The sequence below is a fragment of the Loxodonta africana genome, chromosome 7 (genome assembly GCF_030014295.1).
Source record: "Loxodonta africana isolate mLoxAfr1 chromosome 7, mLoxAfr1.hap2, whole genome shotgun sequence".
NCBI classification, from domain to species: domain Eukaryota; kingdom Metazoa; phylum Chordata; class Mammalia; order Proboscidea; family Elephantidae; genus Loxodonta; species Loxodonta africana.
Window position 1 is genome coordinate 68888576 of NC_087348.1, and position 27656 is coordinate 68916231.

Here is a 27656-nt window from a genome sequence, read left to right on the forward strand (position 1 = left end):
GGGATGTTTCCTCTTTTTCATGCTCTAGAAGAATTTGTGTAATATTGGAAAGCTCCCTGAAAGTTTGACAGAATTTGCTTTTACAACTTCTGGACTTGTGGCAAAGTGTTTTTGTTTTTTTCTTCCTTTATTGGTCATAAAGCTCTTCAGACTTTGTAATTATTCTTAATCAGTTTTGAAGGTTATAATTTTCTAAGCAGTTGTCCATTTTGTTTGTTTTCAAATGTATTGCACAAAGTTATGTATACTATTTGCTTAACTTTAAATCTTTCCTGTACTTAGAGTTATGTTCATTGTAATCTGTCTTTTAGTTCTTTTCAGCAAAGTGCTATTTAGTCCATTCATTGAATTTCATCAGATTATAATTTTCATTTTTGTAAGTTCCATTGGTTTCTTTTTAAGATCTGAGTGGTCATTTTGGATAGCCTCTTATCGCTCACTTTGTCATTCTTTTTTTTTTTACATTTAATCGCCTTGATGGGTATGGCAAACCAATTTAATAAAGCATATTAGATACATTCTCTAATACAAATCTCAATCTAAATTAGATTGTGAATATTTTAAGATATATAGATCTAGATTGTTGGTGTTTAGCCCATAAGGTATGTTATAAGGAAATTACTTGATGGATGATTCAGGTTTTCTTAGGTACAAGATTTAGGAAAACTGTTTTTGTGGAAAGTATAAAGACAGGGAAGGTGAAATTGAGCGTCAAGGGAGAGAAGCAGGAAATAGTTGCCAAATACATCTTCCTAGATGGAATATGTTCTGATAGCATTTGGTATTTCTTGATAGCAGTTATCACTAATTCGATGGGGTATATTTGACTTTCCAATTAGACTGTGATCTCTTTGGGGGCAAACACTTTTGTTGTTGTATTGCTGTTATTTTTGTATACCCATTGTCTAGCATGGTAACTTTTATATAGTATATATTTGATGAGTTTATTAAACAGCTAGATACATAAAGCAAGGTTTAATTGCAGCTAATTACAATGAACCAATCATTGTCGAAGTATATTTATAGTACAAGGAATGATATGAGAGCCAATCATTAGCTAGACCCAGGATTAAATATATCTTTTTAATGCTTTGCTGAGTTCACAAGAACCATAAGAAATTTCCAAATACGCCCTTCACCCCACTCCCCAAACAAGGGTGAGCTTAAACAGGAGTAAGGAGCACTTGTTAGATGCCATCGAGTCAGTTCTGACTCATAGCAACCCTGTGTACAACAGAACAAAACACTGCCTGGTCCTGCGCCGTCCTCACAATCGTTAGGTTTGAGCCCATTGTTGCAGCCACTGTGTCAGTCATTCTCGTTGAGAGTCCACCTCTTTTTTGCTGATCCTCTACCAAGCGTGATGTCCTTCTCCAGGGACTGATCCCTCCTGATAACATGTCCAGAGTATGTCAGAGGAAGTCTTACCAACTTTGTTTCTAAGGAGCATTCTGGCTGTACCTCTTCCAAGACAGACCTCTTCATTCTCTTGGCAGTTCATGGTATAGTTAATATTCTTCGCCAGTATTCTTTGAGCACTTAGTGATACGAAAATACGGGAAAGGTAGAACTTAAGGAATGGGCCAGAATTTCAATTAGAGACTAAACTTTGGACCAATAAACAAGGTGGGTTGCGGGGAAGAAGCTAAATTTGAGACTTAATTTAACATTTTAGTTTAAGGAGTCCTCTAACACTGCTAAAGTAGTTAACAAATGGGCTAAGGTGGTCTTAGTAGGCGGGCAGCCTTCCTCCCCTTCATTCCCATTCATTACTCCTTGATGATCAAACAAATACGCTCTAATGGAATGCAAGACATGGCAGAAATGACAAACAGATTTAGTTTCCACTCCTGCCCTGTGCAAGAACTTCAGATACCTTGACACACTTCGTAATCATTCTTAAGTATAAAGAATGAGGGATTTCAGTGCCTGCCTTCTCTGCCTCATCCTACTACTCCTCCAAGAAGGGAAATTTGTGATTGAGAAAAGGTAAAGTTAGCTGTGAGTCATATTAGTAAAAGGGGGACTGGTATGGGCATTCCCAAGGGTTTTTAAACATTGGTATGCATTTATGTGTTTACAATCAGTTTATCTCTTATCATTGTGTGACTTAAGTTACTATAAAGATTACTGGACATTTTCACAGTTTCCCCACATTTTACGTCATACTTTTTTTCATGACTTTAATGATTTTCAGGGTCTTGAAAAACAAATTTTAAAATCATTATAAATTGGTATTTTTGTTTAACAATCCATGCTATTTTAAATGAACTGACAGTATGATTAATGATTTTAGCGCCATTTAGAAAAGTTCCTTCTCTGTGCCATTAAGCCCTCTTTAGCTAATATTTTAACATAATTTTTTTCTGAAAGCAACAAAAAATGATTGTGGGGGAATTTCTGGGCCAATCTGAAGCTTTGTTCATAAGGCTAAATATAAATGACTTTCTATAGGAAAAACTATCCACTGTTTTTGTTTATAGATCGATATTAGCTAAATGAAAAAGTAAATGAGAGTTGCTTAAATAAAGAAGTCTGTTTTTAATTTTTGACTTGATTTATTTCCAGTCTCAATGTCAGTTGACCTCTGACTTTTGGTACAGAGCACGTGACCCTAGACAAACATGCAGTCAATCTAGGTATATTGCCGTTTAAGAAAACAGCTTTAAAAAGATCTGTATGAACATGGGAAAAAAAGATCTTGTTCTCTTGTGGTTTTACAGGGTACTAGAGGTTTGGGTGCTTGTATGTCTCACTCAATTGCTTTCTGTTCAATGACTAGGATCCACCACCACACATTACAACTTTGCAGACTTACTGCAAAGGAAATAGCAGGAGGTAAAATGACCTCAAATGAATGTGGCTTTTTTTGTGGGGTGGAGTGGGTGGGCTACAACTAAATAAACAAATTGAATTATACAGGAAGACAGCCTTTACTTAACTCATCTTTATACTCACATTGTGACTTTTTGTACTGTCATTTCTTGTTCTTCCAATGTTTTTATCATTGCAAACATGTAATATAACTACACTTGAATTGTTTAGTAGTTTTATACCCTTAATTTAATATAATTTCTCCATCAAGCTTTTCTTTTTCTGCCTGGAGTTGACAGTTCACTTACAGTGAGTGTCTCAAGATCAGGAATCTTAGATTCACAGTGTGGGTTCAGTGAAACTAATTCCCATTATCTTGTCATGTGTGTTCTTTTACATCTGCTTTATCTATAGATTTCTGTTGTTTTGATCATACAGTTATTTTCTACTCTGAAAAATAAAACTAGTATCGCATCTCTCTACCATAAGTCTTTTGGGAAGATTTATGGTATTTCTTGGGTTGAGCGTTGAGTATGAGAAATTTTGAAAGTATTTTAAAGGAGAAGGAGGGGAAATCTTTCATTATATATGGTAAGCTTGCAGTTATATATGCTGCTAGAAGGCAGAATGGGGAGCCTGGATAGTTTATTGCAAGGCAGGTCATACTCACCTAGGAAAAACATCTTTGCCTGCTTGCCAGCTTGGCATTATTACCTGGTGTCAGGATTGACTGAAGGGTGTAGGGAGAGCGATTTGAGAGCATCTGGATATTTTACTTCATAAATATAGAGAAAATAGGGGCAATATGTCCATTTTGATTTCCAAAGGTAGCTTTCAGTGTAATGTAGTGATTTGGGACACAGGTCTTGGAGCCAGGCTACTGGGATCAATCTCAGCCTCACCTGTTAGCTGGGCAAGGTCCTTAACCTCTCTGTCTCCCTTTCCTCACTGTAAGGAGGAGACAATAATAAGAATACCTACTGCATAGACTTACTGTGAGGTTTCGGTGAATAAATATACAAAAAAGCACTTAGTGCCTGGCACGTAGTAAACTCCATAGAAGTATTGTTGCCATGTCAGTCAGTGCATGTGACTCAGAGGTGTACAGATAAATGTTTCCCTGAAGGAGCTTGAAGTATAAAACTTAATTTTCCTAAAAGTCTGATTTATAGTTACTTTCAGATAGTTCCAAAGTGGGGATTGATGGAATCAACAAAACGTTGTGTGTACACTGTTTGCCTTCCCAGGGAGTTATTTCTTCCGGCTTAGCTGCCCCTCTGACTAGCTGAGCAGTGCTCTCTGCTGGAGTGGCCACTGCAGAGAGCTTGTCCTGGGAGATAGGGTCAGAGCCCCACCTAGCTGGGTGTAGGAGCCCTGCTGTGAGAGAAGGATTTTGCTTCTCTCAGAAGGACGTCTAACTGAGCAGACGTCATCTCATCCTCAGACCCACTAATGTTAAAGGAATTAAGCCTTCACGTGGAATTTACTATGATAGTGATTCGTTCATTCAACAAGTATTTCTCTAGGATGTGGTGTAAGGCCTAAGGTAGTTGCAGAGACAGGATTATCCTGTCGTAAAGTAGAGCGTTAGTCCTAACTGGGGGGAATAACATGAAAATGATTGCCTTGTTCTTTGTGCTCCTCTGAAAATGACCCAATTTTATTGTATGATTGTCCCCTTCATATATTTAAAAGCTTTGCTATGGTTTGTTGTGTAGAGGAAGATCAAACGGAAAAACTGGTAAATTATTTCATCTTCTGTTTCTTGTTGGTAAAAGGCTACATTTCTTAAAAGTGAAGAAATTACCTGTGAATTTTCTTTCCCAAATAATTTAGTGAAATGTCAGCATGAATTTACTTGTGTTGGCTCTTAAGTTTTTGAGTTAATAAAGATAATTTGTACATTTACAGGTCTGTTTTGCATTTTGCAAATAAATCTGTTCCTGGCAAGATATATAAATCTTGAATTCTCTTTTCCCAGAAATTAAGAATCTGTAAACTCCCCCCAAACACCTGTAAAGTAGTAGGGTCAAACAGCAGAGCATATACGTCTATGCTCCCATCCCACTCCATTGCCACTGATTCCGACTCATAGCAACCCTACAGGACAGAGTAGAGCTGCCCCATAGAGTTTCCAAGGAGCAGCTGGTGGATTCGAACTGCTGACCTTCCGGTTAGCAGCCACATGCTTAACCACTGTGCCATCAGGGCTCCTCTGTGCTCCCATAAAAAAAAAAAAAAAAAGCCTACTCTGGCACTCATCACTCAGAAGCTGTAGGATCTCATCCATTCTAAGACACACATTAAAAAAAATTATTTTAATATCTTTAAAATTAGGATGTATCTTCTAATTGATAGTATTCTAGAGTCGATAAAATAAGGTATTTATTTTCTTATATTGCCTCCTAATTGACTAGGAGTGGACTTGAGGGCAGAAACTGATACTTACTTTTATATCTACAATGCCTGAATTGCATTTAGAGCTGTACTTTTGCTGTAGCAGTTTTTGGGATCATTTCAGGAAGTGTTAGTTGAAACTACAGTTTCATCTGACACTTTTGTAGGGGGAGGCATATAAAAGGAGGGCCTGGTAAATGCTGACAAGTAGTTAAATGCTATTTCTACTCTTCCCCTCCATTTGTACCCCTTCTCTCTTCCTCTTTTGATTGCTTCTTTTGCTTTGTATCCGTGCATGCCTCACCCACAAAGCATTACCTGTATTTTATGGGCATTAATTGAGTTAGCATGGTTTTCTTATTTATGATATGTTGTCATTCTTTTTTTGACTATCCTTTGGATTTTGTACTGTGCCATAGTCACTTCCATTATGTAAATGAGGATCAGGGAGTAAGTGTGCTTAGGAACATAATGTTTTGTCGGTGGTGGTGAGAGAAGGGGCAGACTTTCAGTGGAGGGCTTCTGATCTGATCTATGTGTGTTTTGTATTGGTTGAATTAATTTTTTTTTATCAGTTTAAAATTATAAATAGATGTATTTTTTTTGGTATGATTTCGCTAGAGCTATTTGGCTACTAACCAGAAGGTCAGCAGCTTGAATCCACTAGCCGCTCCTTGGAAACCCTTTGGGGCAGTTTTCTGTCCTGTGGGGTCGCTATGAGTTGGAATCGACTCAATGGCAGTGGGTTTTGGTATTGGTATGATTATGAGACTTTGGGTTTTAATACCCCTGTCACAATAGGTCAATGTTTGCTTGAAAAGATGGCGTGATTCTAGCCTCCCTTAATGTTGCCGCCAAGTATCTTAATTATCAGTCTTGCAAAACCTAGATGTAATCTTGTGCTAGAAGAAACTGCTTAGTGGATCTAATTGTTTTCTTTAAGTTAATCTTTTACATGTGAGTGGTTAGAAAAGTCTTATCTAGGACCTTAAATCAGTACTTTTCTGAAAATGACTGCAGTGTAAATTTTTTTTTAATAGACTTGATTTTTTTTAGAACAGTTTTAGGTTTACAGGAAAATTGAGAAGACAGTACAAAAAGTTCCCATATACCCTACACCTAGTTCCCCTATTATTATCCCCTTACGTTAGTATAGTATGTTTGTTATGAGTAATGAACCATACTGAAAACTTGTTATTAACTGAAGTCCGTGCAAAATCTTGTTCAGATTTTTTTTTTTTTAATGTGCTTTTTTTCCCTAACGTCCTTTTTCTGTCCCAGGTTACCTTATTACAGTTAGTTGTCATGCCTCCTTAAGGTCCTCTTGGCTGGGACAATTTCTCCGATTTCTTTGTTTTTTGTGACCTTCATAGTTTTGAGGAGTGCTGATCAAGTGTTTCGTAGGATGCCCCTTTATTGGATCGTGCCTGTTGTTTTTCTCACCATTAGACTGTGGTTATGGGTGTTGGGAAGGAAGACCACAGAGTTAAAGTGCCATTTTCATCACATCATATCAGGAGCACGGACTATCAACATGATTGATGGCTGTTGATGTTGCCCTTGACCACCCGGTTGAGGTAGTATTTATCTGTTTTCTCCACTATAAATTTAATCTCTTTCTCCCTCTTTTTTCATAGTACTGTGTATTCGTTGGAAGCAAGTATACTATGTGCAGCCCATATATAAGAAGTGGTGATGCTGTGTAATTTTGAATAAACACATTTAAATGGTAGAACTTAAGTTTAAAAATATACCTGGAGGCAGTGAGATTTGTTTTTAACAAAGCATGGTCATTTAAATAAAACATTTAAAAAATCTGCCTCCATTCAGAGACTTGATTTGGCAAAAAATTTTCATGCTTTTTCTCATTCTCAGTGTTTAAGTCTTTGCTGTCATGTGGCAGCTGTTAGATGCTCCTCTTTACCATTTATGAAGTCTAACCGATACTTTTGAAAAAAGTGTAATGGAAGGGAAATGTGGCAGATTATTTATCAAAAACTCTTGCATAAAATTTGTCAATATTTTGATCTTCACCTATTGCTTTTCTGCATTTAAAAATATTATTTCTAAAATCGACGACTTAGTTGGTATGTAAATTATGATTATAGACCAGAACAGTTTAGGACCCAAAGTGATAAGGGAAAGCACCTTGTTGGAAACCCCCATGACAATAAACCTCTCCTTGTAGTTCCCATTTGTGTATTTCAATTATATGGCTTATGTTAAAATTAGATCAGAATTTCCATTGTAGACTCTCAATTTCATAGTTGTATATAACTGCTGTGTAAACTTGATTGTAAACAAAGGCATTAAATGATGCACCTTATTTGAACACTTTAAGAAAGTATTTTGCTTGCAGGGTAAAAGATATATGTTTAGTTTCACATTTTAATTTGAGAAATTGTGAAGACAGACTTTGATTATAAAGGCAAGTTTTACAATTTTTTTTCCTATTGTGATCTTCCAAAATTTTGACAATGAGGATGTATTATTTTATAATAATAACTGAATTAAAAATAATAAAATTAACTTATAAAACAGCCTTTATTGTTCTTTTAGTGATTACTCGAGACTTAATTCAATTTTAAAACAAATGATTGTTTTGACTACTTTCCCAGAACTACTAGAACCTTAGAACCATTTAATTCCATTTACCCTCTTTCACCTTTTGCGGTTTTGTTGGCTAACTGAAACTCTCTAGTTTAGAGAATAAAAAACAGTTTAATTCATTCATGTGTTCATATGTATATATCAGTGCAATTAATTGTAGTGCTTGTATTGTGAAGATAGCTCTATATTTGAGTTTTTAGTAGCTTGGGAGTAGAAAAATAGTATTGTTATATCATCTACTCCTTATGAACTACATGTATAAAATAGTTAAGAGAATCAGGTTGGGAAGGTCAACTCTTCAGGTGAGTGTCTTATTAGGTTCAGCCAAGAAAACCCTATGGGGTAGTTCTGCTCTGTCACATGGGGTTGCTGTGAGTTAAAATTAATTCCATAGTACCTAACAACAATAAGGAACACCGGTGGCAATGGTTAAGTGCTCGGCTGCTAACCGAAAGGTTGGCAGTTGAAACGCACCACTCGCTCAGCAGGAAAAAACACTGGCAATCTGATCCTATAAAGACTACAGCTTGGGAAACTGTAGAGCAGTTCAACTCTGTCCTATAAGGTTGCTATGAATTAGAATCGGCTTGATGGTTCACAACACCACCACCACCACCACCATTACATTCCTAAGGTAGCTGTAACGGATTATCATACACTTGGTGGCTTTAGACAACAGAATTTTATTCTTGACTGTTCTGGAAGCCAGAAGTCTGAAATCAAGGTGTCAGCAGGTTTGGCTCCTTCTAGAGACTCTGGGGGAGAACCTGTTCCATACCTGCCTTCTATTGTCTAGCGGTTGTCAGGATTCCTTGGCTTATAAATGTATCGCTCCAGCCCCTGCTTCTGTTGTGTGGCCCTCCCCTCTGGGTCTTCTCCACTGCGTCTGTGTCTCCAATCTCCTTTTTCTGTTATGTAAGGACACCAGTTCATTGGATTTAGGTCCAGGATGACCTCATCTCGAGATCCTTAATTACTTCTGAAAAGACCATATTTCCATATAAGGTCACATTCACAGGTACTGGAGGTTAGGATTTAGACATGTCTTTTTGGGTGCCACTATTCAATTCATCTACACAGTGAGTAAGCCACTTCCTGGATTTGCTAAGCACTGTGAAAGTAAAATTCCATTTCACTAAATGGAGTAATAGTTATAGAATCTGACCTATATTATATTCATATAAATGTAATTCACAGTCTAATTGCATGTTTACTTTCTCTTCATGTGGTTTACAATTGATGTGGTATTTTACTGTGAAATTAGTCTGAGCACGTATTGACAAGCTATAATTTGTGACTTTACACGGTGCAAGCAAGGTCTCAAATTCTATGAACACATACCATTCAGCTCTCGACTTTTTAAACCGACATAATTGAATATTTTTGTAAGAACATGTTTATATGATTCCTTTTGATATGAACCATGTTTGTTTCTACTTAAAAGAGTTTAAATTTATTCAGTGATCTAGTCTGGTTTAAATATGTATATCATAAGAAGGAGCTTTACAGAAACTGTCGAGAATTGTTGGGTGGATGAGTGAAGTTAAATAATCAGAAGTAAAAGGGTGGTCCTCAGTGTGGATATAAAGAGCCACTTTCTGAGAAGTGCTGGCCCAGCTTCCCAGCATGTGGCTTGGAGAGAATCACTGGTGAGAGCATTCTCTCCTCCCCTCCCATTGTGAGATGAAGCTGTGAGAGATTTAGTTCTTAACCGTTAGTTACCAGGAAAACAAAACGGCAGTGATACAGGCTTGATGAGGTTGCTTTTTAAGCTCAGTTGTGCTGTATACCCATAGCCATAATATTTGACAGTGTAATCTTAAAAAGCAACGAGGTGCCTCCCCTTACCCATTCTCTATCCACATTAGCCTCTTTAATTTTTTTGTACAACTTATTTCATAAATTGTCATCTTTATTTTGTTTATGTATTATCTCCCCCGCTAAAATGAAAACATGAATGCCAGAACCATGTCAGTTTTATTCTTATTCAGGACTGTATTGCAGCTTCTGGGTATTAGTACTTAACAGATATTTGTTGAATGAATGAACTTAACGTATCATGACACTCTTGAAATGAGTACGTAGAGTCTTAGCTTATCCCTTTTAATGACTGTTTACTATTCTATGAATGGATAAACTATAATTCAATTAGCCAGTTTCCCTGTTTTGGACATATAGGTTGTTAAAATTTTTCACAATAACAAACAAAACTATGGTGAACATTTTCTGTGTGTGTGTATGCATCTTCAGTTGTTTACAGTGTTAACTTCATTTATATCTGTGTTTCTATAAAACAACGAACCCCATTTAAAAAATATTATCCAAATAATTTTCAACTATGTTTGACTCACATTTACCTAAATACATTTGAAATGCTTTAAAAATTTTTTCCTCCTTGAATAAATGAAAACCCTTTGCCACAAAGTCTTGAAAAGAGCATCAGAAGCAGTATGTGTTTGCACACTGCTTTGATCGTTTTTGTGGGATAATTCTTGGGTAATCCCTTTGAAAGGGAGTGTCAGACCCTTACGTCCGTCATGTAGCTAGACTGGTTAAAAAAAAAAGAAAAGCAGCCAATTAGTTGGTGTCAAATCGATTCCTGGCGACCTCTGCATATATGTGTGCAGAGTGGAACTGCACCATAGGGTTTTCAAGGCTGTGACCTTTCAGAAGCAGATCACCAGGCCTGTCTTCCGAGGCATCACTGGGTGGTGGGTTCGAATCGCCAACCTTCAGTTAGTAGTCGGGCTAAGATGGCTATAATCAAGAAGACGGAAAGTAACAAATGTTAATGAGGACATTGAGAAATTGGTACCTCTAAATAGTGCTGGTGGAAATGTAAAATGGTACACCCACTTTGGAGAACAGTTTGGCAGTTCCTCAAAAAGTTGAGTGCAGAATTACCATATGCCCTAGTAATCCCACTCCTGAGTATATATCCAGGAAAAGTAAAAACCTGTGTCTGCCCAGGAACTCCTACATGAGTGTTCCCAAAAGCATTATTCATAGTAGCCAAAGAGGGGAAACAACCCAAATGCCCATTAACTGATGAATGGATTTAGTGTGGTATAGCCATACAATGGAGTATCATAAAAAGGAATGAAGTACTAAGATACGCTGCAACATGGACGAACCTTGAAAATACTACGCTAAATGAAAGGAGCCAAATACAAAAGATCATATATTGTGTACTTCTATTTATATGAAGAAGCCCTGGAGGCTAACCAAAAGGTCGCTGGTTTGAATCCACCAGCCACTCCTTGGAAACCCTGTGGGGCAGTTCTACTCTGTCCTGTAGGGTTGCTATGAATTAGAATCGACTAGACGGCAATAGGTTTTGGGTTTTATTTATATGAAATGTCCAGAACAGGCAAGTCTATAGAGACAGAAAGTAGTTTAGTGATTGCCTAGGGCTGAGAGGGGTGGGGGAAATGGAGAGTAACTGCTTATGGGTATGGGATTTCTTTGGGGATCATGGAAATGTTCTGGGATAGATAAAGGTGGTGGTTGCACTAAAAACCATAGAATAATATACTTTTAATGGGTGAGTTGTATTTCAGTATTCAGTGATGCTCTTAAAAACAAAGCCCAGGTTCTAGGAAGGGCCTGGACCAATATAGAAAAGAGTCTAGAACAGAAGAAGCCTAATTTTAAGAGTCGGAACATACTGATTAGGAAAGTTGGCAGGAAGAGTGGGGAGAAATTGTGATACTGGGGTTTGAGAATTTAACAACGGTTACCAGCATTGTAGTATCATGTCAGGTCAGATGAATAACAAAGCTGACAATGCTGAGACCCTGCATGTGGATCTTGTAGTGGTTGAAATTGCCTTCTGCCTCAAGTCTGTCATTATCCCTGAGGTCTGTGTGGTGTGTGAGACTACAGAGAGGATCTAGAAGTCCCTGGTGTGGGGAAGAAGGATGCAGAGCTGGGGCCTAGGCCAAGCCTGGACAGTTGTGTGCCCCTAGGGGTGAGGGAGGAGTCCCTGGGTGGTGCAAATGGTTAATACACTCGGTTGTTAAATGAAAGGTTGGAGGCTTGAGTCCACCCAGAGGCACCTTGGAAGAAAGGCCTGGTGATCTGCTTACAAAAAAATCAGCCTTTGAAGACTATAGAACACAGTTCTACTTTGGTACACATGAGATCGCCACGAGTTGGAGTTGACTCGATGGCAACTGGTAGAGGTCAGGAACTTCCTCGTTCATCTAGAGTGACCCACAGAAGCCAGCGTTATGCTGTTTAGGAAGCAGTGGTCCACGTGAGATGGATGTAAGGAAGGCCAGCTTTATTAGTGTAGTAGCTGTTATGTCATTGTGTGCCATGGAGTTGATTCTGATTCATAGTGACCCTAAAGGACAGAGTAGAACTGCCCCGTAGGGTTTCGGGCTATGATCTTTGTGGGAGCAGATCACAAAGGTCTTTTCTCCTGCAGAGCTGCTGGTGGGTTCGAATTTCTGACCTTTCGGTTAACAGTGGAGCATGTAACCATTGCAGCACCAGAGCTCTTCCAAGATAGTAGCTATAGGGGTAGAAAGGGTGGTGTGTATGTGAACATTGTCTAGGAGTGCACGGTTCAGTCAAGGCAAAAGCTGAGAGACACAAGAAAGATTTGTGCCTCGATGTGAAAAGGAGGACGGGTTTACACTAGTCCCCCCACGGGGAGGTGTGAGGTATTTGTTAACGTCCACATACCATACACAGTGAGGCTTATACGGCCTTCTGTGTTGTTTATCTGTCCTGTCGGTGCCAGTCATCGTTGTGCTTTTAAAGTATTGTTAATTCTTTTGCTTAAAACTTCATTTAGGCTTTGTATATTATCTGCTGAAGAAAGAATACGGTAATTGGGGGAAAGTAGGGAGGAGAGCAAACAAATGTTTAATAGTCAAGCAAGGGAAATAAAACTTTATCATGCAACGTGAAAGAAGCTGCTGGATTATCGTTGCTCATTGGCTTCTAAATGATACGCCAGCGGTAAAGGCTGAGTATGTTGTTAGGTAGGCAGTACCTGATTTAGGTTTGTCTTACCTACAGATGGGTTGTATATGCAAGTGGTGGATGAATATATCATTATGTAGGCAGTGCCTGAGTTAAGCTTGCCTCACTTACAAACGACGTGTGTATGAATGAGTAGCGGATGAGTAGGTTGCAGTGTGGGCACTACTTGAGTTAAGCTTGTCTTACCTACGGATGGTTTGTATATACGAATAATGGCTGTAGCCATGGCAGGGCCCCTTCTCTCTTGCTGGCAGTTTTAAAATTTACTCCACTGATACTAAAACACCTGGTGCAAACTGGAAATTCTTGTATGATCTTGTTCACCCAATGAATTACCTTTATAAGTTGTAGTAGTGTTGCGGAAGAAGGGAAGGAAGAAAGGAAAACTTTCTTTTATCTTCTTTCCCTTCTTAAGCCTCTAAGTTTGGAAGGCTGAAAGCTGTGAGGAACAAGGCAAAGCCTCCTCCAGAAGTGGAGCCTGTCCCATGAAATGGTGGCTTTCCCCCTAACCCCCCACCGTGGAATAATTTTTCCTCCAATGAGTCTGAAGCATTTCTTTTTGACCTTTGCCTAAAATCTCAGTAAAGATTCATTTTTGTTTAGAATTGTGCTTTTTTAAAAGCACAGACATCTATTAGAGGGTTGGGGTGAGTTGTCTCATACCGCGGTCTACTCTAATTTGAATGAATACTTTTCCTGGTGTTTCTGGGAGAGATTTAGCTTTCTTAAGGGAATTAGTTTAATTTGGGAGTAGAAGGAACAGTGGAAAGAGAGGTAAATGTTTTTGTTTCTAGAATGTTTTCAGAAGGAGGTTAAAGCCAGGGGGAAGAGTACGGAGAGTTAGGCAGGGTGCAGAAGAGGCTGGGGTGCCTAAGGGGTACCCTAAAGACGAGCTTTTTCTACTTGTATGCCTTGCCTAAGGCTGGCTCTGTACTCTGGAAGAGGAAACAGAATTCTCTCCCTGTTCCTTGTTGAGCCAAATGACTGTACTTCAGAGGTTAGAAGTTGGAGCTCATACTGGCTCAGAATCATATTTTAATGGCAGCTTTTGTGGTCTATATATAACCACAATTTAGGGAAATAATTCCCTAGGGGAAATGAGCACCAAATAACGGATGTAGAAAAAAACCTTCTTGTAATAGAACCAGTTTGTAAATTGACTTTTTACTATATTTTTCTCGTTGCATTACCAGGCCCATTCATTTGCAACCAAGTACTATACATGAGGTGTATATATAATAGTTGAAATTGTATATAAGTCCCATGAAAGGCTCATTGTAGCTACCTTGACAGAAAACCTCACTAATCTTTGTTAAAAAGAAACCAGGGGGTTACTGAATTTATTATAGTTTTTATTATTCTGCATTAGAGTACTAGGGGATAAATGACAGAGATATTTGTAATTATACATATTGGATAAATGAAATACTCCAATTTCGGTCAGGAAAAAATATGTACTTGAGAGAAGGAATATCAAGCATATTGGAAACATTTGACATAAAAATAAGGGAGAGCGTTGCAAGGGAACAAAGGTTCTCTGTGACCTGACAGCTGCTGTGAAAAAGTGACACAAGGGAGAGCCCAGCTATGGCTCACAGCTGCCCGAAGTTGCTGCAGTCTTCTCTAGTGTTACCAGAGGAATTTGCCACTGCTCCCCTTTTAGAAAACAGAGGCTACCGATAGCTCACCAGGTCCTTATATGTGCTCTGGGAAATTAATTCCTAACGCCCCATTACCATCTTCATAACTGCTGGGCTTTCTAACAGCCGATATTTTGAGATTCCGACTATGTGCAAGGTGCATTGCTTAACTCCAAGGAGGTTCTAGAAAGCATGAGGTATAGGCCTTGGGCACATCAAATCTAGTTGGACGTACATAACAGGATTTTAGCTGAAACGCTAACCCATGAAGCACCAAAGGCTGAGAATAAAACAGTAAGTGCCAAGTTGCCTCATATTCCAAGGCCTAGCATAGAGGGTGATCTTAAATTGATTTTGCTACCCTTAGCCTATACCTACATCCAGGGAATAAACACCTTGAGAGTTAAAGGGCTCTGGGACAAGGATGGATACCCTGGTGATGTAGTGGTTAAGAGCTACGGCTGCTAACCAAAAAGTTTGAATCCACCAGGTGCTCCTTGGAAACCCTATGGGACAGTTCAACTCTGTCCTGTAGGGTCGCTATGAGTCTGAATCGATTTGATGGCAGTGGGTTTGGTTTTGGTTTTAGGACAAGGATTCTTTGAGAGAGCTGTTCGTATGCAGTGTGTTCTCATCCCCTCTGGCCTCCTGTACATACCCGTCCGTGAAGGGAGAGGAGGAGAGGGGTGCTTCTCTTCAGCTCCCTTCATGTAAGCCAGATGATGGGGAAGCTCTGTTAGAGTTACTCTGAGAGCTTGACATGTGTCCCCTAAATTTGGGGAACATGAAGATGACCACGTGAATCTGTGGATACAAAGCCCTGAGGTAGCAAAACAGAAAGAAAGGAAGAGGGCTGTATGGATAGCACACTGTACTTCCAAAGACTGTGGGTTAAAATGTGTGAGTGTTTTACTGAGCTGCCGGGTGGAACCAGCTTGAAGCCATCTAGAAAGAAATGCTGTGCATGGCTACCTACAAAGCGACATGAACTAGCAGGTGTTGCCCACAGAAACCCAGGGATTGAAGGTTGCAAGTGTGAATGGCCAGGTCTCACCCAAATCCTAGGACTTGCACTGGGAGGGTTCTGCCTTGGGGGTGCTCCCAGGAAACCCACAAGCCTTCATGAGAAAGATGACATGGACATCACATTTCAGACATGAGATCTCATTGCTGTGTACCCCCCGCCCCCCCCAGCTCTTCGCATTCCTTCAGCTCCAGCCATGAAGGAGCCAGAGATAGCTTTGCTGGAGGGTAGAAGAGAAGCCAACTGGTATTTCCCCCATTTGGACCCCCCACCTCATTCATGGACATCTCTGCTTGATCGAGGAAGGGGAGAACCTTAATTTAGATGAGTGTTGATTAATGCAATCAAGACATTGTACTAGACATCTTAATTATTGAAATTAAAATGTTCTTGGGGCTGAAAGGGACTGAAGGACTACATATATAATTTAAGAAATGACTGGGAAAAACTGAGATTTGCCTCTGTTTTTATTCTGGAGCAGGGAAAATTTGGCCACAGAAGGGCTTTAAGGGAAAGTTTTATGCTTAAACTCTGTTGAATTTTGGCTCATTCAGTGTTTCAGTTATTTATACATTCATGTGTGCATACATGAAAAAATAAGCAATTGTAAAAGGCAATTTTAAGTATGAACTACATGGTATACGTAAAGCTTAGTATATATGTTTTGAAAATCAGAACTCTTAACATATGACAAAGGAGCTCTGGTGGGGCAACAATTAAGTGCCTGGCTGCTAGCTGGAAGGTTGGTGGTTCAAAACCACCCAGTGGCTCTGTGGGAGAAAGACCTGGCGATCTGCTCTCAGAAAGATTGTTGTTGTGTGCTGTTGAGTTGATTCTGACTCATAGTGACCATATAGGACAGAATAGAGCTGCCCCATGGAGTTTCCTAGGCTGTAAGTCTTTATAGGAAGATTGCCAGGTCTTTCTCCCACAGAGCCACTGGGTGGTTTTGAACCACCAACCTCCTGGTTACCAGCCAAGTGCTTAACCTGTGCACCGTCAGAGTTCCTCTGTAAAGATTACAGCCTAGAAGACCCTATGGGCATCTCTACACTGTCTTTGGTGGTGGTGGTGGGGGGTCACTGTAAGTCAAAACTGACTCAGCAGCACCTAACAAAAATAACAACATAAGACAGACTGTTTGAAATTGGGAAAATTCGGACTATAGTCACCTTAAGGATTAGAGAAATTCAGAGCATACTGAGATCATTTTCTGTTTGTAGTGCAAAGAAAAGAAAGTAAGATGGTTTGGGCTTTATTGTAGTTGTTAGGTGCCATCAAGTCAGTTCTGACTCACAGCAACCTTACGTACAACAGAATGAAATGCTGCCCTGTCCTGCCCAATCCTCATGGTCGTTGCTATGTTTGAGCCCATTGTTGGCAGCCACTGTGTCAACCCATCTTGTCAAGGGTCCTCCTCTTTTTTGCTGACCATTTACTTTACCAAGCGTGATGTCTTTCTCTAGGGACTGGTCCCTCCTGATAACATATCCAGAGTGAGGAGCTTCTGGCTGTACTTCTTCTAAGACAGATTTGTTTGTTTTTCTGGCAGTCCAGAGTATATTCAATATTCTTCGCCAACACCATGATTCAAAGGCATCAATTCTTCTTCGCTCTTCCTTATTCATTGTCCAGCTTTCACATGCATATGGGGCAATTAAAAATATCATGGCTTGGATCAGGCACACTTTAGTCCCCAAAGTGACATCTTTGCTCTTTAACACTTTAAAGAGGTCTTTTGCAGCAGATTTGCCCAGTGCCATACCTTGTTTGCTGCCTTGACTGCTGCTTCCATGGGCATTGCCTGTGGATCCAAGTAAAATGAAATCCTCGACAACTTCGATTTTTTTTTCGTTTATCATGATGTTGCTTATTGGTCCAGTTGTAAGGATGCTTGTTTTCTTTATGTTGAGGTGCAGTCCATACTGAAGACTGTAGTCTTTGATCTTCATCACCTTTATTAGCTATAATGTATTAAAGGATTTACTATGTGTCATATACTGAGTCTCTGGGTGGTGCAAACTCTTAAGTGCTTGGCTGCTAACAGAAACGCTGGCAATCCAAATCCACCCAGTGTTGTTTCGCAATAAAGTCCTGGCAGTCTACTTCTGAAAGGTCACAGCCATTGCAGACCTTATGGAGCACAGTTCTACTCCGACACACATGGGGTCACCATGAGTTGGAATCAAGTTCATGAGAGTTAATACAACTGCAGTGTCTTATGCTATGCCTTGTACTCCAAATGAAGTATTTTTACTTTGTACAATCTTACAAAGTTAGTATTATTTCCATTTTGCGGACAAGGAAGCTGAGGTTCAGACAGGCTAAATGACCTGCTTGCATAGCTAGTAGAAGTCGTAGAACTGTATCCTGGTTTGATTTATAACTCTTGTTCTTTCCATTCTGCTGTGCTGCCTTCCCAGTGGCCCCACACACCCAGTATACAGCGGAGGAACAGGAGTGGGATGACCTCAGCAAACACTCCTAGTCAGGAGGAGGGAGAAGGGGTAGACACAGCAGTCACTGGCAACCACAGCTCTTAAAGCCACCTAGGCAGCATTGTGAGGGCCCCACCTGGGAGTGGGAGGTACACCTTGAGTCTGCTCTCTGGCGGGGTTTTCCTTTTCTGTTACCTTTCTTCATCACATCTGAAGTGGGTATTGGACTATGCCCTCCTTAAACTAGCCCTACTCTGATCCTTTCCTTTGAGGAAGTGGGGATTAGATATGTAAATCAATTTACCCAAGGACTCAAACAGCTAGGAAGTAGGAAAAATTTTGGTTTGCTGTTCAGGTCTGTCTGACTTCAGAGCCCATGCATATTCTTATTCTGCCTCTAGCGAAGGTATTATACATGAATCTTAATAGAAAGCAAATCTTTATAAAATGTACTATAATTTAAAAAATGTAATATATGTTTTTGTGGATAGAGGTAAAAATCGAGCAGTGTTTTTCCTGTAGACTTACAATGGAGGTGAGCAGAGAATCGCAGAATTTTAGGTCAAGAACGTTTCATGACCTGGTTTCTGTGTGTAGCATGGGGGGGCAGGAGGGAGGTGAGGTGAGCAGGGAAAGAAAGGGATATGAATTTCAGTTCGTCTTTTTCTTGTTTCATGAAGTCAAATACAAATCTTACTTCTCATGATACTTTTACTCCTCATTTTATAGGCCAAAAAAGGAATGTAGAATTTGAAGTTTTACTAGTTGCAGGAATTTTAGAACATGAACTTGGGATCAGACTTGGATTTAAGTGTTCTCCTAACCTACTAGCTGGATGACTTTGAAGAAGGAACATGATTCTTTCCCTCATTAAAAAAAAAAAAAAAAAATCAGTAAAGGGAAATATCTGTCTAAAGGGTCATTGTGAGAATTAAATGAGAAAATATTTAATATATATCAAATAGCATTTTATTTATAATGTGTGTGCGTATATACATAAACGCAATGCAAACCCTTTGCCGTCAATTTTGACTCATAGCGACCCTATAGGACAGAGTAGAAGTGCCCCACAGGGTTTTCAAGGCTGTAATCTTCTTGGAGGCAGACTGGCACATCGTTCTTCTGGGGAGCGGCTGGTGGGTTTGAACCGCTGACCTTTGTGTGTGTGTGTGTGTGTGTATGTGTATGTGTCTATCACTGTGACCAAGAGGAAATTTTAGCTTCTAGATCAGTTGGTCTTGAGTAGTGTAAGATGAAAGCTCAAGGGGAAAAGATGACTATCCTCCTCCCCTGACTTAACTCTTTTTGTTGTCCTTAAGTGCTACCACCAGGCTTTAAAAATACTAATTTTAACATGAAAATTGCCGGATAGATACAAAAGTAGAGAATAGTACAGTGTCACCGTGTGTTACCCAGACTGAGTAGATTTTCCCACACGTGTTTCAACTATTTCCTTCTCCTCCCCTTTCCTTCCCACCCCTTTCTCATACCTTATGTTTTTAGCGGACTCCTGAGATTCTCTTCCGGGGATGGTGCTGTGCTCAGAAATGCCCTGTCATTTGTTTACAACTCCCCAGTGGTGCTTTCAGTTTAGCCTCCTCTCCTTTCTGTATGCAAGGGTAGTAGATTTAACCAATGTGCTAGTTTCACTGAGTTCCCTAGAGTCTCCAGTAAAATACCAGTCCTGGGGTGTAGACCAGGCACCGCTCCGTGGCAATGCTTGGGAACTACACTTTCACTGATAGCTTGGTGTAGGAGAAAGTAGGTTGTCACTCTGGCTCACTGAACACAGAAGTTGCATCAGCCCTTTTTCTGCCCTTCCCTGCCCCTTTCTTTTCTTCCTTACGGCAGCTTCATTCAATGGGAAGATACTGAGTAGGCAGTTCTCTCAGGAAGCCAGCCAAAACTACTGTGCAATCTGATGGCATGTAATCATCATCAGTATTCCTGTTATTACAGCATACCACTCTTGAGTTATTGGGGGCTTTCGACAACTTTTTTATATCAGGTTTTATAAGGGGAAATAGATGTCCTTGTCTGAATGGGAGCTTCCTTAATCCTAAATTTTTCCCACAACTTCTAACAACCTTAAAAAGACTAAAGTCCATTTGCCCTTCTTGGAAGACATCCTGCCCTTTGAAAGGGGGTGTTTCCCTTTCTTCCTTCTCCAGGCATCCTTTCCTGTGATGTCAGGAAAGTACTTTCTCCAACTCCCTTTTCCCCCATGTCCCACTTCAGTGTGTTCTCAACGCTTCAGTGTGTTCTCAACGCTGTAGTCCACCCTCCTTTCTTTTCTCCTCCTCCGGAACCTCTCTGCTATTTAGAACAATGCAATACTGTGCTTGTTCTTTTTCTTCTTTGCTTTCTGCTACAGATCATCCTTTCTGGGCTGTGGTCAGTAATTTTTTTAGCATCAGGAGAGAGACTGTTTTCTAGCAAATTTCTGGGGCTCTGTGTTTATAAGTGAATGTACACATAGTTCCTCTGCCTGGCTGCGGAGTTAAAAAAAAAAAGAAAAAAAACCTGTTGCCGTCAAGTGGATTCCTACTCATAGCGACCGTATAGGACAGGGTAGAACTGCCCTATAGAGTTTCCAAGGAGCGCCTGTTGGATTTGAACTGTACATCTTTTGTTTAGCAGCCATAGCTCTCAACCACTCCGCTACCAGGGTTTCCGACTGCAGTGTTAACGGTCTTTTGAGTAGTCCTGCCATTGGCATGCCATGCTTTCTGTGTTCTTTGGTTGCTCTATACATTTAACACTCATCCCTCCATACCTCAACCTTAGCACAATTACTGAATGCTGTGTAAAAGGCAATGGGCTCTGTGAGGGTGGGGACCTAGTGGGCCATATTAAAAAAAAAAAAGGCCATAGTAGGTGCTCCATAAATAATTGTTGCACACATGAACAAAACTAAACAAGAACAATTAGCTAGAGGATTTCAGGTAGTGAGAAATGAGACATTGAAAGGCACAGATCTAACTGGAGGGCTTTGAGTATTGGGTGAAGAAACTACTGAATCCTGTGAGCAACAGGGAGCCGTTTTATTTGTATATCTTACAGAGATATAGGAACCCTGGTGGTGCAGTGGTTAAGGGCTCAACTGCTAACCAAAAGATCAGCAGTTCGAACTCACCAGCTGCTCCTTGGAAACCCTATAGGGCAGTTCTACTCTGTTTTATAGGGTTGCTCTGAGTCAGAATTGACTTGACGGCAATGGGTTTGGTTTTTTGGATAGAGATATAATTCTTATGTGTACAAAAAAGTATACAAATTTTAAATGTACAGCTTAATAAACTTGTACATATGTATCCCAGTATATCCCCATGTAATTACAACCCAGATCCAGAAAGTATTTCCAGAAACCCGCATGGGGAGCTATTTATTTTGATTCAGAACATTTAAGCTAACAAGTCCTGGAGAGGTAGGTAGATTTGCGTAAGGTCACATGGCTGGTCTGTGGTATAACTAGGACTGGGTTTATGATAGCTGTCCCTGGGAATGGCAAGTCTTTGTACTTGAACAGAAACACCAGTTCAGACCATCTAACTGCATCACAAAAAGAATCACAATTATTATTTATGATTAAAAACCCAGTGCCGTCAAGTCGATTCCGACTCATAGCATGATTACAGTGTATTAATTATCAGCATGCCTTGGTACTTTATATGCATTACTTCATTTTATCTGCTGATTTTCCTACCCCTGTTTTACAGGTGCTGAATCAGGTTAGAGAGATGTGCCTCAGGTCCCAAGCCTAGAAAGTGATAGAGTTAGAATTAAACCCAGGACTGTCTATTACCAGAGACTAATTTCTTATTGGTGATCTGCTTCCTCATATGTCTGATACCCAAGTTTAAGTAACAAAAAATGCTCTGCCTTTGTGGTAGAAGATGAGGGCTTGTATGTTATCTGCACACAAGGAATGCTCTTTCTGCGCATATTCTGACCTGTGGCTTATTACAATTACGAGAGGAAAAGAGGTCTTGGATTCAGTGACAGGCCCTAGAGTCATGTTTCTTTGGATGGATCTTCATGAGGGATAAAGATGCTTTCAACGTGGATGGCTCTTTAGAATCTACTACCTATAACAAGAAGACGATGGTCTCCACAGACAAATTCTGAAAACAGAATGCAGTGACCATGAAATGTGGATCTGAGTTTCTAAAAATTCCAACAATTAATTTGTCTAAAAATTATGAGTAAAATAAATACATACTATTAGCAAATTGACAACATTCTTATAACATTAAGGTTGTTTTTCAAGAGCTAAGACATCCAAAGAAAAGAATGAAACTTCTACAACCACTAAAAGGGAAAACAATGTATTTTAATGGGCCTCAAAGCTGTTTAAACCAACTATATGGGTTAACATCTTAATTCATTCTCACAAAGCACAATGCTCTCACATGGAAAGAAGTCTAGCCGTTATGCATGATTTGGACATTTGTAAGAATATATTTAGTATTTGTACATTACGATTTTAGACAAAGTGGGAGGGACAGTTCAGCACCTCAACTGGAAGTCCTCAGTGAAACAGATTTTACTAGATAACAGCATGGTAAGAGGTATCACTGTGGAGCAAATTGTTTCAGGAAACTAATCTTAAAAAAAAAAAAAAAGTATTATAAACAACCTTGCTTGGTGAAAGACTACCATTTTAAGTTGTTTAGACTAGTGGGTACAAAGAATATTGCCCAGTGTATTTAATTATTGAAGAAGTATAGGTGCCAAACATGAGTTCAGGATTGTTTTGATATCCCTTTATTTTTTAATTGGACTGGGAGGATGGGAGGAATGGATGGATTTCTATTAAAAGCTGCTCCTTTTGATAAATTCTTTTAAGGCCTTGTTTAATACACCCTGCATTTAAGTGAAACCACCAAAAAGGAAATAGGATTACCGTAAGAATTAATCCTAAAATATAAATACAAGGTGGAAGTGTCCTTAAAAAAGAAAAACAACAACAAAAAAGAAAGTTTATATGTAAAGTCGTGGTAGCAAGCAGACCCGTACACGCACCTCTACCCCAGTGCCAGTGTTTCTTCACTGTCGGGTTGAGAGTGCCTGCTCCTGAGTAGCTTTCTGGGGTTTGCGTAAGTCGCCATGCTGGCGTCTGTCACTTGAGGGTGCCGTTTCCCTAGAGCCAGCAGGTCCAGCTGCCAGGAACCTCTGCCTGAGGAGTGGCTGAACACCCTTGGCGCTGGTTCCCAGCGCTAAGCTGGCTTCCTCCAAGTCATTCCCTCAGATTTTGTAATGAGCCAGTGGGAATAGGCTTTGAGGAAGTTAGTCAAGAGGTCAGCAAGGAGATAAAACAAAGGGAGGATGATGTCAGAGTCCTAGTTAGTGCCCTCCTAGAAAAAGAGGAAAAATACACACTGTCTCTAAGACTCTTGTGGTGGTGGTTTTATTTTTTAAACCTTTTTTTTGAATTGTGAAATGTAATACACAAATACGTGCATTCAGTAAGATTTTCATTCTGATACCTTAACTCTCTTTTCTTATGGAAGACAACAGTGGGAGGCCTTGATAAGGGGAGAAAAGAGAAATAGAATTTAAGATCTAAAAAAAACAAAAATATCAGCGAAGTAGTAAGTTTGAGATCTCTGCAAATGAAATAAAATCCTGAAATAATGTTTCCTTGTTATAATATGGAAGATCATGGAAAAGGCAGTGAGACAAAACTCCTTAAGGTCTGAGAAAAGAAGATGGGGGTGGAGTCTTCCAGGCTTCTTTTTGTTGTCTCCATTTGTTTCAAACTATGGTCCTTTATAGGTTTTTATGACACCTAACAACAACAACAACAACACTTTTGTTCTTAGAAATCATGCTTATCACCTGGTTGCAAATTCAAATAGGTCTGAATTATAACAATATATATATTTAACTTGAGATATAGATTCTTAGACATAAATAAGTTAATGTGAAAAAAAAGGAGCAGTTGATTATTTGCAGTCTCCTTGCATATTTCAGATACGAAGATTTGAGAGGTATTTTGCACTTGTTTCCCACTTGGAAGGCTCTGAAGGAATTTCATTTAGTGGGGGATCGACATAGGATATACCCTACTAGAATGAAAATATCTTGATTAATTCTTGGATAAGTGGAATTTGATCAAGTTGCATTGGTATGTGGACAGGCAAGTCAAAGTGAATTTTAACATAAGGTCATTTTTCTTGCAGTCCTATTTTGTAACGGATTATGATCCAACCATTGAAGATTCCTATACAAAGCAGTGTGTGATTGACGATAGAGCGGCCCGGCTAGATAGTAAGTAATCTGCCTTTGATAGGTTGCATATCAGATTTTTAAAAAGTGAATGATATTTTGCTAAGTTAAATAATGTAGTTGAAATATTAGATGATCTTAAATATTAGCCCATCTCTTTCATTAGTTTTGATTGATGAATCTACATATTGGGCAACTTATATATATATATATATATATATATATATATATATATATATATATATATATATATATTTTTTTTTTTAAATATTTGGTAAATAAAGAATGAAACAGTAATTGGGTTGATCTTGGTTCTGGTGAAACAAGCCTTGTAACTTGTTGAAGTTCTATTTATTAGGACATTTAGAGAAAAACACATCCAGTCTTGAACTCTTTACCTTTTGCTGAAGGCTAAAATGGGTGAAGCAAGTGTAGAAAAGGTTTAATATTTGCTAACTTGTTTAGAATTTATAGTACAGAGGCTTTAGCAAGTAGTGTTTTGTGACTGGTTAAACATCTCACCTCCGCCAAAGGAAAGCCATACCCTTTAATTTGTATGGTCCTTTTATTCACAGAGATGAAGAAATACATTAGCACCTGTACTTTTAAGTGTGGTATTGAGGGGTAGAACCAAACTTTCTCAAATTTACAGCTATCTCTTTGAATTTTTTTTTTTTTTTTTTTTTTGTCATAGAGAGGAAAAAACACCCAAGTGCCTTCAGAGGTTTATCTGACTCCATCTGCTGAAATGGGTTTGATATTTTTAACATTGTAATTGGTATGCAAATGCATTCTAACCACAAAATCAACCTGTCCTGATGAAGATTAATTCTGAAACTCTCTGCCATTAGAATATATTTGTCTTTCATACTGCGAATAGAGTACTAAGAGGAGAAAGCCATTTCTGTTAAGTGTGATGCTCATTAGAAAACCAACCTGTTGCCATTGAGTCGATTCCAACTCATAGTGACCCTGTAATACAAAGTACAACTGACCCATACGTAGGGTTTCCAAGGAGAGGCTGGTGGATTCAAACTGCCTACCTTTTGTTTAGCTGCTGAACTCTTAACCATTGCACCACTTTGGCTTCAATGCTCATTAGAGGACCCACATTCATTGGGGCTACCCTTGTGGAGAAGCCATGTATAAAATGAAAACCCAACACAGTTACATTTGTTTTCTTTTTCTTTAGTTCTGGATACAGCAGGACAAGAAGAGTTTGGAGCTATGAGAGAACAGTACATGAGGACTGGAGAGGGTTTCCTGCTGGTCTTTTCAGTCACAGATAGAGGCAGGTTTGTACTGCTATTAAAATATAGATCTGCTTTTCATCGCTAGATTACTACTTTATTGAATTTGGACTTTCTTTTTTTTATAGAAAAAAAGGAGAAATAATAAAGCACTAAACAAAGCATGGAACTTGGCTGAAATCTGGTACTTGATAAACTGATTAATTGGCCTTCGTTTTTTTCTTCTTAGTTTTGAAGAAATCTATAAATTTCAAAGACAGATTCTCAGAGTAAAGGATCGTGATGAGTTTCCAATGATCTTAATTGGTAATAAAGCAGACCTGGATCATCAAAGACAGGTGAGAAGAAATTTAGCTGTTGGGAAGTCAGTTGTTTATAATTATATATAAGTGAACTGCTATATTTAATGAAACAATTGAAAGTACCATTGATAAAAATAAATAAATGTGCTGTATGCCGCTTAAATGCACATAGCTGAGTTTGGCACACTGGATCTTACAGAAGTCACAGTTCGTAAAAAATAAAACAGAAGTAGATTTGAAGGAAATTAAATTTCCACATAGCTTTCCACAGAACTTGAGAGAACTCTATAGGCCCACAAGCTCCGTTAACCTACAGTAATCTTTTTGGTAACACCCAAAACTCTAATTTAGTTAATCTTACAGTTACCCTGAAATGCCTAATTTATTCACTGTTAAGTTACCTTCATTTAGAGAATGACTTTGATTTAAATTATATTATTTGCATTTTTCCTAAGTCTTATTAATGATCAAGTTTTCTGTTAATTCCTCATGTTGGCTGTCTCTAACAATGGTAACTTGCAAGAAAAGAATATTTTTAGTATTCAGTTGCAAGCAAGTGTATTCTCACTTGTTTTTTATTCAATAAATACAAATACAAATTTATTATTTGTATTTTGGTATCTATTGTACACTGTCATCGTTTTGTGGGGGAAGGAGAACAACTAAAAAGTTAGAGGTAAAAGTTCAACCCAGAGGTTCCTCAGAAGAAAGGCCTAGAGATCTACTTTTGAAAGACTGACCGTTGAAAACCCTGTGTATGGAGCACAGTTCTACTCTGACATACATGACGTTGCCGTGAGTTCAAATTGACTCAATGGCGTCTGATTTTTTTTCCTTTTTAGTTTATGTCTGGATAGGGCTCAGACCTACCAGATCAGACTATTCAGGAAATAAGGTTTAGTATTCCATTTCTTTATGAAATTCTCTTGAGTTGGGGAACTTCTAGGAAACAGTTGTATAGTTTTCAGTCCTTTTTTGTTTTCAATTTTTTATTGTGCTTTAGGTGAAAGTTTACAGAGCAAATTAGTTTCCCATTCAAGAGTTTGTACTTAAAGTGCTCCATAACATTGGCTGCATTCCCCTCAATGTGTCAGCACTCTCCCCATTTCTGTCCTGAGTTCCCCATTTCCTTTCTTCAGGTTTTCAGCCCCTTACTGCCTTCTCATCCTTGCTTTTGGGCAAGTGTTGTCCTTTTGGTCTCCTATAATTGAGTATTCTGAGGAACACATTCTTCTTGAGTGTTATTGTTTGTTTTATGGCCCTGTTGTTTGGCTGAAAGGTGGCCTCTGGGTATGGCTTCAGTTCCAGGCCAGAAGGGTGTCTTAGGACCATAGTCTCAGGGGTTCCTCCAGTCTCTGTCAGACCGGTAAGTCTGGTCCTTTTTATAAATTTGATTTTTTGTCCGGTATTTTTCTCCTGTTCTGTCCAGGACCCTCTGTTGTGATCCCAGTCAGAGAGGTTGGTAGTGGTGGTTGGGTACCATCTAATTTTTTTGGTCTCTGTGTCATGTAGGCTGTGGTTCATGTGGTCCATTAGTTCTTTGGACTAGTTCCTCCCTTGAGTCTTTGGTTTTCTTCACTCTCCTTTCTCCTAATGGAAAGAGACCAATAGTAGTTTTCCTTTTGTTGATTTCTGGCTTCACAATGCCATGGCTTTGTTTCATGTGGTGTTCTTTTTGTTCATTTTTTGTTTGCTTTGGTGGTGGTAATGCTATTTCTACTTGTTAATTAAAATTATGCTACATCAATGAGCTCCAAAGCAGCTTTATATGTGGCTAGAGACTTCGTGACCAGAAATATGTACACAGGCTTTGCTGACCTTGATTCCTGGAAGACATTGATATGGAACCATACTTTAAAAATAAATAAATGAAGCATGTAAGTGACCTTAGCAGTGGTATTGTTTTAGTATTAAGATAGTCATTTGCCTTTTCTGTCTAGCTGAATTACATTGTGCAT

At 39.1% G+C, this 27656-nt stretch overlaps 1 protein-coding gene across 4 annotated transcripts in view; it reads left to right on the forward strand.

Moving 5' to 3' along the window:
- Positions 1–27656, forward strand: part of RRAS2 (RAS related 2) — a 76959-nt gene that overhangs the window by 42634 nt on the left and 6669 nt on the right. For 2 of the 4 annotated variants that reach the window (XM_064288389.1, XM_064288391.1), the window contains exons 2-4: positions 24101–24188; positions 25339–25441; positions 25626–25734. In XM_064288389.1, the coding sequence (XP_064144459.1) occupies positions 24101–24188; positions 25339–25441; positions 25626–25734 (300 nt within the window). Of the gene's footprint in view, positions 1–2913; positions 6789–24100; positions 24189–24840; positions 24899–25338; positions 25442–25625; positions 25735–27656 lie in introns of those variants that run through there. The other 2 variants (XM_023550822.2, XM_023550821.2) reach the window with 2 other exon arrangements.